At 42.3% G+C, this 15,887-nt stretch overlaps 1 protein-coding gene across 1 annotated transcript; it reads left to right on the forward strand.

Annotated features, from left to right (window-relative positions):
• The first annotated feature begins 278 nt into the window (after nt 1-278).
• Nucleotides 279-14,406, forward strand: RAB43 (RAB43, member RAS oncogene family). The gene is made up of 3 exons (XM_068201481.1): nt 279-545; nt 8,147-8,330; nt 9,141-14,406. Exons 1-3 carry the CDS (start codon nt 336-338, stop codon nt 9,392-9,394), a joined length of 648 nt encoding a protein of 215 aa, XP_068057582.1. The 5' UTR covers nt 279-335; the 3' UTR covers nt 9,395-14,406.
• The last annotated feature ends 1,481 nt before the right edge of the window (nt 14,407-15,887 follow it).

Here is a 15,887-nt window from a genome sequence, read left to right on the forward strand (position 1 = left end):
CCGGGCAGGGGCGGGCCCGGAGCCGGGCGGAGCGGGGCGGGCCGGGCAGGGGCGGGCCCGGAGCGGAGCGGGCCGGGCAGGGGCGGGCCCGGAGCCGGGCGGAGCGGGGCGGGCCGGGCAGGGGCGGGCCCGGAGCCGGGCGGAGCGGAGCGGGCCGGGCAGGGGCGGGCCCGGAGCCGGGCGGAGCGGGGCGGAGCGGGCAGGGGCGGGCCCGGAGCCGGGCGGAGCGGAGCGGGGCGGGCCGGGCAGGGGCGGGCCCGGCGCGGGGCCGGCGGGCGCTGCGCTGCGCAGAGCCGAGCCGGCTGCCCTCGGCCGCGGCCGTAGCGCGCCCCGCCATGCCCGGAGTGGCCGCGCTGGGCGCCGGCCCCGACCCCGAGGAGAGCTACGACTTCCTCTTCAAGCTGGTGCTGATCGGCGACGCCAGCGTGGGCAAGACCTGCCTGGTGCAGCGCTTCAAGACCGGGGCCTTCTCCGAGTGCCAGGGCAGCACCATCGGCGTGGACTTCACCATGAAGAGCCTGGAGATCCAGGGCAAGCGGGTGAAGGTGAGCGGCGCTGGGCCCGGCGGGGCTCGCTCCGGCCGTGCCCGCAGCCAGGGCCCGGGCCGGGATTCCCGGCTGCCCGGAGCCGCTGCCCGAACGGGCCGGGCGGCACCGAGCGCCTCCGGGGCCGGGCCGGAGCCGGGCCGGTTCCGCCCGAAGCCCGGGGCGAGCCCTCGCTCCGGCTGCGCTGCAGCAGCAGCGGCACCGCTCTTTGCTCAGGCTTCTTTCTGGCCGCCCTCTGTTTACAAGCCAGAAGAAAGCTCAGCTGGACCGCCGTGTTTCCAGAAAGGGATGTGGAACTGGCAGATTGAGAGAAGGTTCTTAAATTAGGCATACTGTTATCTTAAGACACTGTTTACAGGGTGTCACAGGAAGTGCTGTTTTTACGGTTCTTTATAGAACCAGTAAACCCTAAATTTGACATCTGCTTTTTTTTTTTTTCCTTCCTTATGCTGGAGGAAATCAGCTGGTTGCTTAGAAAGAGCCTAGGACATGTACCCCGTGGATCTATCCTCAGATTCTCAGTAGCACAGATTCCCTGCAACTGTTCTCACCCACTGAGCACAGGAGTGCAAGTGAAGAAAATGTTTAAAGCATCTACGGTTTATAGTAGATGCTTTAAACTGGGGTCAATCCCTTCACCAGCCCCTCCAGAATGGGGTCGTGCAGCTATCCTTACCCCCAGTTAGACTAAAAAGCATTTATTTCAGTCACTGCCTGGAGGAAGATGATGGAATTGTAAAGCTTGTGGTGACACACAAATACAGTGAAGTGGTTAGGTTTTGGCCTGTGTTTACCAAAGTAGGTGTCAAAGTCCTCTGTTGTTTTTTTCTTTTAAATTAACTTCGGTGAGTATTAAGGTGAGAAAGTTGCAGAAAACAGAAACGAAGGCTGGCATTTTTTAGAGAAAGAGAGGGATTAGCAGTTCCACAGCCATAGCCTGCAGCAGTGTTTATTTCCTTGTTAGTGTCACACCTTTCCCTGTCACACCTGGCTGGGGCTGAGGAGCTGAAGAGCAAACTCGGGTTTTCACCGAGCTGTCGGTGCCTCTTCTGCACTTTCTGGCAAGTGAGGACTGGGGCTTCTCCTTTAAGGTGGAAACCTGCTTCTGTTTAAATGCCGGGCACATAAAGTGACAAATGTGTCTGTTTCTGGTGCCAGGGACTTCAGGAGGACGCCAGGAAATCAGCCAAACTTCCCAAGTGTGCTTTTTCATATTGTCACTGCTTACACCTGGATATTCCAGGATTAATAGCCTGGCTGTAACAAAACCTGTGTGTTATTTCTAAGTGTTTTACCAAAAACAGGGCAGAAAGTGCAAGGTCTTGAAGCTTTTCTTTTCTTTGGGCTGTTCTGTATTTCCACTTAGAAAAAAAAAATGAGGAATGCAGATATTGAAGAAGAGTATTTTAAGTATTACTTTAGGGAAATTAATCCAACACTTGCTGATTTACCTTACAGATACTTTTGTCAGCTGCTGGGTCAGGGACACAGCCTGGATATGAAAGGATTTGCTTGGAGGGTTTTTTGTTTGGTCAGTTAAGGTGTGGGGGGTGTGTGAAGTTTAAATCAGACTTTTCCAGTTGAGATTTCAGAGCAGCCCATCTAACCTGGGTTAGGTTTGCTCAGCATGCTTTTGGAACCAGGAAATAAGGAAGCATTTTCTTGCACTTTTTGAGCTCCCTTACACACACTGCTTGCACTTTTTGCCTCACAAAACCAGGCCAGGTATTTGTCTGCTGCTTTGATTCCGTTAGGGCTTTATGATCCTCAGGACAGTATTGTTTTCTGTTTAGCAAACAGTGGTGCAGGAATGAGAAAATTCTTGTTGTTGTAATGTTTTAGAGGCTTATCTTTAGAAATTTCTTCAAAACAAAGTGTCTACAAAAACTTGTTCCACCTCCCCAGTGGCCTGAACTTCATTTTTAGTCTGGCTAAGGATAGTACTGCAACCCAACAACACTTATTTTGAGATTGAAACACTTTAAGGTTAAATGTGCCCTTTCTGTTTCAAACTTCAGATGTTCCCGTCACAGTTACATAATGTTTCTGAAACATTTGGAACCCAAAGATTTTAGGTCTCACTTTCTTTTGATCTTTTGATGTGGTGGTTTTTTGTTTGGTTTTTTTCTTTTTTTGGGTATGGGAAAAGATGCTTGTTGGAATACTGAAGGTTATGGTGCTGCAAATAACTTTTAAAAATTATTTATGAGACTTGAGGCATTCCTTGCACCTTGCAGCTGTGCTCTTTCAAGTGCCTCATATACTGCTGCTTCTGACTAAACTTCATCTAGAAAGAGATCAATTTTGTGAAATGTCTGCGGGCTGTCTTCATTTAAAGAAATGTTCTAGTACATGCTCTTTGAAATTGTGGCATACTGCTTTCTCTAAAAACCATCCTTCCTAGCTGGCTAAATCCTAGAGTGCAGACTGCAGTGCCTAAAAGTTGGTCTTGTTAATCACTCAAAAGTGGTGTTAATCACTTAATAGTGATTAAAGTCCTATTGATAAAATTGTTCTTTGGGTGACAAAAAAAATCTGACAAACAGAACAAAAACGTTTTATGACTGTTATGTCACTGTAAGAAAAGATATTTATAAAATGCTGGAACCAAGATTTTACATAATGATAGGCAAGGACATTCCTAAGTCCAAGTCCATAAATCATGGCTAGTAATAACAAAAGTCTTTTTCTTTTGATGAATTACTTCCTGTGAGCTAATTAATTGTCTTTAATGCCTACTTTATGCTGTCATTTCATAGTGTTTTACATAAAGTGTTTTTTCCTCTATGCCATAGTTTTTCTCCCCCAGTATAACCTTCAGAAAGTAGCAGGAGAGAAGAAGAGTTGAAAACACATTCCTTTTACAACAAATACTTCTTTATGTACCATTGCACTTCTTCATTTACAAGCTCTTGCAGCCCATATGTTATCAAGATTATTGGCTTTGATTCAGGCCTCATGGCTGTAAACTGCATTCCTTTCAGAATGGCCCAAAATGTATTTTGTGTCATGATCTGGCCAAATTGCCAGTAATGCAAAGTTGTGACTTGTTAACTGTCCTGTCTCCTGACTGGGGATTTAATAACTTTGCTACACAGATAAAAGCAGAGCTATTGGAAGCAATATTCTTTGCTATCCAGAGGAAAATGCAGCTCTCTGTCAACTCCTTTGACACTCATAACCTGCAGCAAATGGGAGTACTTCGTTCCCAAAAAAGAGGGATTCCTCATTCTCTGAAAACTGTGTAGGGAAACATTTGAATGGAGCAGTTTATCCTGCCTGCCCTGTCTATGAATATCACTTTAAATTGAAATACACTGCCACAGAGATGTTGCTTTTGGCAAAAACTGCATGGATTAAGTTTCAAGGCTGTTCTGATAAATGTTTTTAGGAGCAAGTGTTGTGATTTGCCAGCCTACAGGAGTGTATGTTATTGTTTGCCATTTGAGATTATAGGATTCAGACACAGTTGGTTAAGATTCATTGAGCACAGTCTTTAGCTCCAGTTTCACTGCTGGGAAATTTTATGGAATTTTGCTGCAAAAGTGGCATTTCTATTTTTGTAAAGGAAGGTATCAGCTGGAGGGTGCACTTGGTCATTATTTATGCTGCTCCACAAGCCAAAGTACACCTGAACTCCTGTGATACTTTAGAAGAATCAGGAAAGTACTTAATAAATTATGTAGGAAGTAAGGGAGGGAGAAAATATTTACTGTGTCTTGGGGCCATCTGTTAAGCATTAACCTTTGATAAAGAATATGTTTATCAATGCAAGAAGTAGCCACGTTGGCCCATTTGATAATGATCATTTACTGTGCTCTTTGGCCAACCTGTCACTCACCATCTTCAACATTTTGTCTGTTCCTGTAGTTCAAAATCTGCTTTCTGTTAGCCTGAGCAGACATCCCAGAATGATCTTCCAGAGAACCTCAATGAATTTTACCACCTTCTGTTTTCCTCCTTCCATCCAATTGAAACACTCCTCGTTCCCTGTTTTTTCTGGTGTCTCTCACTGTCCTTTATGTGCCACCATGAGGAGTGTGGCTGTCCAAGAAGTTCAAAGCTAAGAGAAGATCAAAATAACCAGCTTTTGTGAGTAAATAAGTATTCAGTGGTGAAACAATTAGCATTTGTGGGTAAATGAGTGTTCTGTAGTGAAACAATTAGCACGAGAAAGGTGGCTCCTTTATTCTGCCATATTCCTTCTGAACAAGGAGTCTTTATTCCCTGTTCTCTTTTGTTCCTAGCAGTGGTCCCCATGCCACCAATCTCTGATTTCATAGGTGTTTTTAATTAGGAATTTCAAATTAATTCAGCACAATTCTCCAGCAATCCCAACTTCTCTCTGCCTTTCTTACACCAAAGGAGTTGCCAAAGTAATTATAAAATCAGGAACAGATTTAAAAGGTTACTGAGTGCCAGGCGTGGCTACCATCACGTTATTTACAAAGCTGAAGCACTTAAATAAATAAATTATTGTTAGTAATTAAGTAATAACTAAACATTTTTTATTACTATTATTAAGTATTTGTTATTAAAATAATAATTTAATTAATAATAATTAAAATTAATCATAATTATGTAATTTACAACACACATCATACACTTGCACAATAAAAAAGGAAAACATGAGCATATCTTTTTTAGTAACCTGTGGCTAGTACAGTTCTTTTGGTATTTAACTTCTAACTTAAACTGAGGGACTTTGGAATGAGAAATACTAAGACTACTTTTTTTTTTCCAAAGAGTTTTCAATTGTTATTTTTTGTCAAGAGTTACATGCTTGTAAACATAGTTTAACAGAAATACTATATAAAACTTTTACTGTGCACAAGCTGGTTAAGGTTATAGTTGTGACTGGTATTTTTTTTTAATAGTTTTCATGCTTCTTTTTCAGTAGAATTCTGTGAAATTTATCTCTGTAGGCATGCTGGAGAAAATAGTGTTTACTTAGGATCAGATGTGTATTTTTGTAATTAAATAATATTTTTTAACCATGTATCAGACTGATTAATGTTACATGGAAATATTTTTCTTAGAATTTTCTAAAGATGCTGTCAAGCAAACTAGCTGTATTTTTCCTTTAGAAATACAACTTGCTTTACATTAAGTAATCTGGTTCATAATACCTCCTTGCTGTGTCTATAGTGTGTGCTCTTAATGCTAGAAGACATTATTTCAGTTACAAACGACGTGACCAGACAAGGTTTTCAAGCTTCCAAACTGGAGGGGGAGTTGTTCTTAGCTCAGTCACTCTGCACTTTTATTTACACCACACGAAAAGTGTAAGCCAGAACAATTTTATGTCTTAATTCAAGTGTTTCCAATTTGTCTGTGTTCACAGAATCCCTCAGGCCCTTCCCAAGAGTTGGGTAATCATCATTAGCCTTTTCTAGCACTTGACCTAATCAAAGTACTGAGATTTAACAAACACAAAGAGCTGGTGGGAGACTTGAGTGCAGAGATCATCCATAAACCTGCCCCAATTTCCTGGTCCCTGCTAATTGCTGCTGACTGCTCTGAACCATTATCTGTTTCATTAATAATCATTGCTTTGTGGTTTTCTGAGTCCATCACAGTCCTTTCCCCTGCTCTGAGAATACTCTTACCAGCACTGAGAAGTCCTTTTTCCTGGGATTGATTCCCTTTCAGCTGTACATATATCAGCTGGGATCTGAATGCTTGCTTAGCACAGGAAATGAGATCTTATCAGCACAGCCTTTTCCAAAGGGAAATTTGCTGCTCAAAAATGCAGCAGAGTCAGAAGATACAAAGAAAACACTACTATGCAAAAGAAATAAAAGGAAAAATTATTCCATATTATTTAGTATAAAATAGCACTGGCACATTGTGTTAAGTTGTTGACAACACTTTAGAGTATGGAGGTTCAGAGACAGGGGAAACCATAAATAAAAGGTGCACCCTATGGGAGGATTAAAAACCCCAGTAGTATTTGCTATGTCCTGTTTCAGTGGAGATGCAGAATATAAGGAATGGCACAAAAAGACAAGCAGTAGTCTCCCATTTATCACTTGGGGATAGAGAAGTGAAAGTGCAATGAATATAAATTTCTAGAAGGAAGTTCTTTCATTTCACAATATATAGTGTGACTATATATTGAAGCCAAGAGCTTTGGAAGATTCGGAAAGGATTAGAGATTTATACTGAGGATGAGGACATCCACAGTTACTTTAGATTAAAAGATCCTGGAATATAAGCCGTCATGTTCCAGGACATTAGACAACCTATAAACCATCAGGATTTACAAAGAAATTTCCTATGAGCAGCATACTCTGTTTGTCCACTCTGAATTATTTGGTTTCTTCCTCTGGAACATCTAGTACTGGGAACTCAAACTCTGATACCAAACTCATAATTCTTATGCTGCTGGATTTAGGCAAAAGTATATAAACCAAGCATTTCTTCTTCCTTCCCAGTTGTAATGTGTGTTTTACCACCCAGAAGAGGACAGGTGATGAGACTGACAGATCCTTCACTGACTTTATTGAGACCTAGGGTTGCTGGCATTTCGTTTACACCCTCTTTTGTCTATATTCTTTTAATTGTCTCTTATTTCCTTCTAAAACAGCCTCAGTGCTCTCAGATTGTGTGACCACATCCTGCTCCCTTTGTTCCTGCCCGACGCAGAACTGGCAGAGCCACAGATGGTGTGGTAGCCAAAACCCACCTGTAGTGTCAGTGACACACCAGGTGACTTTGGCTGCAGGCTGGCACCCTGTTCTGCTGCCTCTGCTGCCAAGGGTGACAAAGGGCTAGGGCTGGGCACACAAGAGAGTTCCAAAATCTGCCACAGAAGGAGCTTGCTGGCAGGAAACCAGGGTCCCAACTGATGCAGGTACAAACTTGGAGCAGCCAAGTTCTCAGTATAGATTACATATATATATATGTGTGTGTGTGTGTATACATATATGTATATGTGTGTGTGTGTATATGTATATATACACATACATATGTAGTTATTATATATATGTTTATATCAAGGCTCTCAAGCATATATTCTCATCCTTAGATCATGTACAAAAGGCTAGATAAACACAGGGCTAGAATGCATTGCATATACAGGAGATTTGGATCAAGGCTCTTGGATCAAGTCCTCTCCTTTGGTTGAGGAGGGCAGCTGCTGTGTGTCACAGCGTGTCACTGTAGCAATATATGTGAACAACTCAGACTACAGTGTGCACCAGCATTCAGCTCATAACTATTCTTATCAGAATTTTCTCAGGGCCCTCTGAAATTCATCAATGCTACTAAGACATTAACTGTGCAAAAATAAGAAAGAAGCTAAGAAACTGAATTCCAAGACCACAACAAAGAGATAGCAGAGAGCTGTGAGCCACCTGGACTGTAACCAATCCCAGCTTCTGAGAGGTGCACACAGAACACGTGGACAAGGCAAAGGCACCAATAAGAAATGTGTGATCAGTGTGTGCAGTAGAGTTGGAATCTATAAATAAGTGCATAATGTAAATAATAAACAGCTTCTGCTTAATCATATTGGTCAGCTGTCCAGGAGTCCTGAATTCCCCACGTGTCACTGTGTGTCACTGTACGCTGTGTCTGACGCTGCTGTGTCCCCTCAGCTGCAGATCTGGGACACGGCGGGCCAGGAGAGGTTCAGGACCATCACACAGAGTTACTACCGCAGCGCCAACGGGGCCATCCTGGCCTACGACATCAGCAAGAGGGGCTCCTTCCTGTCCATCCCTCGCTGGATCGAGGATGTCAGGAAGTATGCTGGCTCCAACATCGTGCAGTTACTGATTGGTGAGTTGGGAATGCCAGTGCTTGTGTAACATGGCCACAGGTTTTGGTTTTGGTTGGAGTTAAGGTGTGTGCAATAGACCTGACTGGAAATTCTACCAGAAGAGCTGATTCACAAAAGCAGAGATGTTTTGTTTTGGTTGACTTCTGTTAAGGAGTAGACAGCTTTGAATCCTTTACATCTCCTTTAATGGAGAACTGGGATGCCCAGGATTTCCCAGTTTTGTAGCACAGCAGCTGTGGAGTCACTTCCCTTCCCAGGCCCAGGGGGGCTCAATCACAGCAAGCTGATGTGTTTTGGTGAGTAGGAACACACACTCGCATCAGCAGACAGGGAATTTTGGAAGGACTTTGGGGCAATCAGAGTTTGTCAGTTCTTTGCTAGAAGTTTTGCTTTCCAGCCCAAATGTGGCTGGTGGGGCCTGTAGAGCTGCTAATCCAACAGCAGTACCATTCTGGATTTCCCTAGGAATCAGCAGACAGCTGCTGTTTTCACAGAATGGTTTTAACTTCAATTTCTAGCCTATTCTCTTCTGTTAGGGTCTACATCCAGCCCTCTTCAGTTACTTTTCCTGTACTTTATGGGTAATACAGAAATACAGGTTGGAAAGGGCTGGGGAGATTATCCCGTGCAAGCTCCTGCTCACAGCAAGGCCAGAGTCAGGTTGGTCAGGGCGTTTTCAGTCACATTTTGAAAATCTACAGAATGGAAATTCTTCAGCTTCCTTGGGCAACCCGCGACCCTCCTGCCAAGCCCTTCCTGTGACACAAACAGGCTGTTATAAATCCCTCTGTTGTTCCCTTTCCTTCCAGGAAACAAGTCTGACCTAAGTGACCTTAGAGAGGTTCAGCTGGAAGAAGCTCAGAGCCTGGCTGAACACTATGACAACATCATCTGTGCCATAGAGACCTCGGCGAAGGACTCCAGCAATGTGGAGGAGGCATTTGTGAAGATGGCCACAGAGCTGATGATGAGGCATGGAGGGCCCATGTTCAGTGAGAAGAACACTGACAGCATCAAGCTCGACAGCAAAGACGTTGTGGAAGGCTGGGGGTGTGGTTGCTGATAAGAGCTAGCTGATATCCCTAACTTTACTGGAGTTTAGATGGTGCTTCACCCTAATGCTGAGTAGCATGGTAGCCATATTCTCCTCCTCCTCCTGTGAAACCAGCAATTTTGTAGAAGTTAGACACAATCCTGTTTGCTTTGGTGTCTTATTTTTAAAAAGGGACTTTAGAGAGGTGGTCCTAAAAGTCAAACCCTCTGAAAAACTTACTCAACATTTGTCCCCATGGTTTTATTTTCTGTAACCTTCATACGAGTTACAAAAATAGATGGAACTAGTTTGAACTTGGTATTTTGGGGTGGGAAGACTTGGTTGGGGAAGAGACTGATGCAAACCCAAAGGTCTGAGCGTTTAGCATGGGACTGGTGGCAAAAGAGGTCACTTTTGGAATAGGCAGTCTTGACAGTATCTCTTCAAATCCTCAGCAGTCCACCAGTGACCAGGAAGTGTCAGTGTCTTTGGTAATGGTATTTCAGGGGCCATAATAGCCAAGATTTTGATTAGAGGACCAAATAGTAGTCACCTGTCCTAGGGCATATGGATTGCTAGTTGCTGTTGGAGCAGGCCCAGGTTGGGGAGCTTCTCCCAGGTTTGGTTATCATTTGAAGTTAGTGTTTTAACAGAAAGCAAAACCAGCCTGAGCAGTGTCACTGGACCAGGGTGGTGATTTAAAGCAGCCTTGAGGAGAGGGAAGATGCATTTCATTTGCCTGTTGTTTGCACAGTGATAGCTCCTTTTTCCAGGTGGAAGCATCACTGAGATTTTGCCCTCAGGTCTCATAATTTCATTCCACAACTCAAGACCTGCACCACTGGAAACAGGAACTGGAGAAACCTTGAACTGACTGTAGCCAAGATCTCTTGCCATGTGCCTAATGGTCAGATACAGGGTTCATTCTGGTCAAACATTTGATGTTACATTACCAGAGTGCACAAATGGCATAAGTGGATTTGATTTTTTATCGGTTTTGTTTTTTAAGCCATCTCTTTAAATACCACATGGGAAAGAAGACCTCAGAATAGCTGAGAACTGCATGATTGCAACTTCTTGGACATGAGAAACCAGTGTCTTTTTGAGTGATTCCCTCCCAGCTTTGTACCCAAATGTTCCTCCCTCCCTATCACAATGTTCCTCCCTATCACAAGTTACCAGTTGCTTTTAATTTCTTTAAAACACTCAGCAGGAAAAGTCTTATGTATACTTTTGATCCATCATAGTGGATCAAAAGTCTACATAAAGTAAAATAGATTTCATAATGCAGTTCTTTTGGATGCAGCTCTGTAGAGTACCTTGTAGATGTAGCTGAGGTACTGATGGATGCCTCTGCAGTTACACTCTCAGGCATCTTACAAATGTGGATTTGCAAAGAGAGCAGGAGCAGCAACATTTTAAACTCTGCAGCTAAAGCAGAGGTGTTCAGGTATGGCAAGCAATTTTTGCAATCCTGGTAATTTGAAGGAGTCACTTTCAAGAAGCACCGTTTGAAGTGAAGGTCTTGTCTCTTTGAAAAATCCAGATCAAAAAGGACTTGAGTTGTTTGGCTATGGGGGCTGCACTAGTTCAGTCATCCAGCATATCCAGTGTCATGAAAATTAGGAAGATTTAGGAAAGGGCTAATGGATACCAATTTTAATCCTATTCATCTTCCTGTAGCAAATATTGAACCATTCTTTGCTCTTTCTGGTTTTTTAAACTGTGCGGTAGATAACTGAGGAGTAATGTGTGCTTTGTAGCCTGTTTGCTTCTATCTAAGGGGTTAGTTTTCAGATTTTATAGTTGTGAGAATGAAAAGGCCTTAAATTTTTCAACTAGTACAGTTTTCACAGTTCTGATATTTTCTACAGAAGGGCAGGCTGAGCTGCAGTACTTGGTAGTGGTTTTGGATGGTTTTCCAGGATATTCCTACTTCCAAAGATAGTAGGCAGTAAATGCCCAGTTAGACATTTGGGAATGGGAACGAGAATGGGAATTTTCCAGACCCTGGAGTTGTTGGTGTATTCCCTATATTCTGCTCTCAGGAGAAACTGTGAAGACAGTCCAAGCTAAAACTGAGTGACTGCTTTTCCTGCTGGTGAGGTACAGAATACTTGCAAGCATTTGACTTTCTGTCATGACCCGTGACAGCTGGAATCCGTAGGTCATGGTCCTGCAGTTCTGCTTGAGCAGGGACCCCCAGATGAGCTCAGCCCCCACCACCTGCAGCATTAGTGCCAAATTATTGAATGCTGAGAAAAACCCAGATGCATTTAAGAACAGTATTGCTACTTCTCGGACTGAAATCCGTAGTTTACATAGTAACTCGTGTTAAAACTGGAACAAGAAGCAACATGAACATAAATCCTGCTTCCAGTGCAGCCAGTGAATGATTGCGTTTTTACAGTAGATCAAGAACTGAGGAATTACTGATCCATTTTCTTTGTTTTGAGGTTTGTTTAGTGAATAAATAGAATTAGACCAGGCACTACATTTTCATTACAATTTGCCTGGATTTATCTCTTAAACTAGGCGTGAAGGATGAGGCTCTGTCTGCAGGTCAGTCTGGTTCAGTCAGAAAATGTGCAATACAGCAGCAGTGATTTCTTTGCTGTACTTTAAATGAAGGCACCAATTCCAATTAGTTTTCAGTTTCCTGCAGAAAACTAAACCCATGGTTTTAAATCAGTTTTGGCTCTTGGCTCTTCTGTGTTGTAACAAGTGGAGTACAAGTTTGCATGCCCTCCTAGCTGAACAAAAGAAATAGAATTAGACTTGTTTTTTTTGGTTTTTTTTTAATTAAAAAAAAACCCTGAAGACCTGGTTTATTTTTTAGGTTAGCAGCTGGTGGTGCTTGGGCCATCAGTAGTTAAAGTTTATTTTGATTACCAAACTCTTCCTTTGTTCACTGCCCACTAGGCTGGGAGCTCCTTGGCCAGAAATAAACAGTAAATGTGCAGCTTTTCACTGCCCTGCTGAAGGCTTTATCAAACCTGGGACTCACACACAGCTGTGGAATTCAGGCTTTAGGAAGATTGTTGGTTTTACTCCATTAATCCTATGGAAACCAAAAGGGTACCTGGGTGAAGAGAGTGAGGAGCAATAAACCTGTGATTTACGGGTGAAAACCTGAGTTTCACCTCTCAGGGTATAAATGGGCACTGATGTACATCGAGTGAATAATTCAGTACTGCTTGTTCAGAGTTCACAGCATAAACATTTGCCAAGGAATCTGTTTACTGCCAGTTGAACATTAACAAGGGTATGGTGCAGTAATTGCTTTTAAGCAGATCCCCTTGGCTGATCATGTATTTGCATTAGTATTTGTAATTTCTTTTTGGCAGTACCAAAGTGTGCAAAAATATTACAAAAGCACAGGAGGGGACATTGATTTCTGCCTTGTAGCACTTGGGAGTGGAATGCAGAGGCAGATACTGAAATGAAATCATCAGCAGAATGTGGTTCCCAGGAGCCTTTGTTACCCTTTGTATTGATTTTAAGCTAATTTTATCTCCAGTTTCTCATCCAGTCCATCATCATGGATGGAACTTGTACAAATATTTATAATTATGTAGATATAAAACAAAATGTTGGCCCAGAAACTTGCTAACATTTGCTTTGCAAAACAAAATTTGACAAAAATGAGCATACTTAAGAAGAGAGGAGAAGTCCTGATGATTTTCTTACTCTCACAGTACTGGCAAGCAGGTTTTTCATGGGTGAAAATCTAAATGAAGCCCAGCTAAAAGCACTAATAGCTTTCCTATTAGCTAATACTGATAGATTGGAAATCCAAGAGCTTCACCAAAAGCAGAGCTCACCTTTTGGGTGCCTCGAGTGTCATATGTGAAAACAAGGGTTTGGAAGATTGTCCTTTGGACATGGCATGCAAACTTGGCTTGAAAACTTGAAGACATGTTTTTAAAGTGAGCCAAGAGCTGAATTTACACAGACACGAGAGCTGCAGACAGATGCTTCCCAGTGTCTTCAAAAGCATCTCAGTACCATTGCAAATAAAGCACAGAACTTGTGTGGAAGTGGTTTTGCACTAAAGGGAAATAATTATCAGAGAAAAAAAAACATTAATGTGAAAGGCAGAGCATCTTGATTTTTCTGCATTTTTCATGTTCATTTCCTAGTTCAATGCTGTGCATAAGTAAGATTTTTCCCTTTATAAATGATATTAAAATAGATAAAGTGTGAAAAGTAGTTTGATACTTGACAAAATAAATGCTTTCTTAGGAGAGTGATAATATTGATGAGGAGAATAACTTTGCTAATAGGGTTTGGTGGTGCAGTATCAGGGATTCCCCACAGAGTTGTGTTGGAGTGATGTGGGACAAAAACCATTCCCAAAACGGGGGAAGCCCATGGGGACACCAGACCCTGTCCTGCCTGCCAGACAGAAAGTAGATACAGGCTGGTACTGAGCAGAAAGTGAATTTAGTTCTTTGTAACTGTTTTTAAAGATTTCTGTTTCAGATTTCTGATAGGCAGATGTGCTCTCTGCTGTCAGCCAGATTTTCCCTCTCCTGTGCCTCACTCGCTGAGATCTGACAGGTAAAAACCCCACAACTTCAGAGAAGGGAGCATCCCAGCCAGTCTGGCTCACACACACCTCTGGGGGGGAAGGAAAAAATCTCTAATTCATATTGAATTCATTCACTGCATTCCAAAATTATTTGAGGGGTTTGGGTGATAACAGTGTTAAAATGGTTCTGCATTTTCTAGGACAAATCTGTTGCTTTTCAAGGTTTCTTCGAGAGATGCAGGCTGTACATTTCTAATCGTCAGTAACTATTTTGCTTTTAAACTTTCTTATCACAATACTGACTAAATGATTTGACTATGAGGAGACAAGGGAGCAAGCTTGCATACTACGGTAATTTTTTATACTTTCCCTTCATCTATTTATGAATTTATTATAAAAAGTATTTTTAAACATGAAACCTGCTTTTGTTGTGAATTTTAGCAAAGTAGTGCATATATTGTACTGTGTATCATTAAAAAGGTTTAATTAAAGTAAACATTTGGCAATTTGTTGTTGTTTTGTGCATGTACCTTGTTGTGGTATATGATCAGAAACAAAATCAATTTTAAGAAATTATATATCCTATCCTACGGTGATGTATGGTCTACTTTTACACAAGATAGGACCTAATGTACTTTTAATTAAACAAATGGTGCTGAACTAACTTCCTCTTATCCTCCCAAATGTCCATCACTTCCAGAAATGCATGCACTTTCAATTGTTCCCACTTAGCAAACTCTCCAGCAGAGCTGTCTGGAAGATGAGGAATGAAATCCAAAATGCTCAGTGTTGGAGAAGTGCACGTAACTTTTTCAGTGCTTCCAATTAAGTGTGAACAACTAACAACTGTACCTCCCCAGGGGAATGTTTAGATCCTGGATTTGATTGAAGTTCTGTAAATTAAACAAAGCAACACCCCTTTCTTTTTGCTTGGCTCTTTAATTTGAACGTCAGCAGATGGGAGTTTGTGATCCACAGGAGCCAAATATTGAATTTCTTGGTTTGCATTGTCTGCTGCTTCAGTAACAGCCTCGGGGGTCAAAACAGGAGTTGTCAGTGCAATGGCCAGGCTCTAGAGCTGGCTCCTCAGGGTGCTGGGTACAGCTGAATTTGTCACCTAATTCTCTTTAAGGACACATTTTTACTGCTGAGACGCTGTGGCTGTGACTGCCCTGGCACTGGTGTGCTGGAGGGAATTGGTGAGAGAGGGAAATAGTGCAGGTGTCATGAGTAACACCTCCTGCTCCTGGGAGGGGCTGACCTGGATTTTCTCATGTTCTGCACATTTATACTGGAGTTTCTAAACCTGTATGGGGAAAAAACCCAACTTTTCCTTTTAATGGCTTGTATAAGTGCAGGAGATGAACACTTAGAAATTAATTCTCATTTCCTGGAATTCTCTAAGAATGTGAAATAGTTTGGAAACGAGACCTACACACACTATAACCATTTTTCATTTGCTGCAGTGAACTGACCTTTCACTATGTAGTTTGTACTTGCAAAAAAATACCTGTATTTTTTATAGTTTAAGTTAACTGAATATTTTTTCTCCACATCTATGGGCAGGAAGGTAGCTGTTGAACTAGCAGAAAGCATTTTCCCAGATACAATTCCATAAAACAAGACACCAATCCCAAATGCTATTGAAAATCTGATTCTGAGATTACAGAAATTCTTACCTGTACAGCAGGTGCTGCTTCTGCTTCAGGAACAGGTCAGTAAATGAACCAATAAATACATAAATCACCTGCTGGGTGTTAAACTGTAAGGCATGTTTAACATAATCCCAGTACTGAATTCTGAGCTTGGCATAAAAGACCAATACAATGCAAGGAGGAGAACTTTTAATTAAGACCAGCTGAGTCCCAGGTGTCTGAATTAGACAAATTAAACCAATCTTTACACAAAGTAAACCCACCTGTGCTATTTGGAATATGCACTCATCTGTTTTACTCACAGAAGTGACCACAGAATCATTTTCCTGAAACT

The sequence above is a fragment of the Anomalospiza imberbis genome, chromosome 11 (assembly GCF_031753505.1).
Source record: "Anomalospiza imberbis isolate Cuckoo-Finch-1a 21T00152 chromosome 11, ASM3175350v1, whole genome shotgun sequence".
Classification (NCBI taxonomy): domain Eukaryota; kingdom Metazoa; phylum Chordata; class Aves; order Passeriformes; family Viduidae; genus Anomalospiza; species Anomalospiza imberbis.

What these genes read in the sequence shown, in the direction of transcription:
- RAB43 (XM_068201481.1), top strand. Translation starts at nt 336, where the DNA reads ATGCCCGGAGTGGCCGCGCTGGGCGCCGGCCCCGACCCCGAGGAGAGC. An exon ending in TCCAGGGCAAGCGGGTGAAG is followed by an intron (nt 546 to 8,146) that starts GTGAGCGGCGCT and finishes GTGTCCCCTCAG; the next exon opens with CTGCAGATCTGGGACACGGC. An exon ending in CATCGTGCAGTTACTGATTG is followed by an intron (nt 8,331 to 9,140) that starts GTGAGTTGGGAA and finishes CTTTCCTTCCAG; the next exon opens with GAAACAAGTCTGACCTAAGT.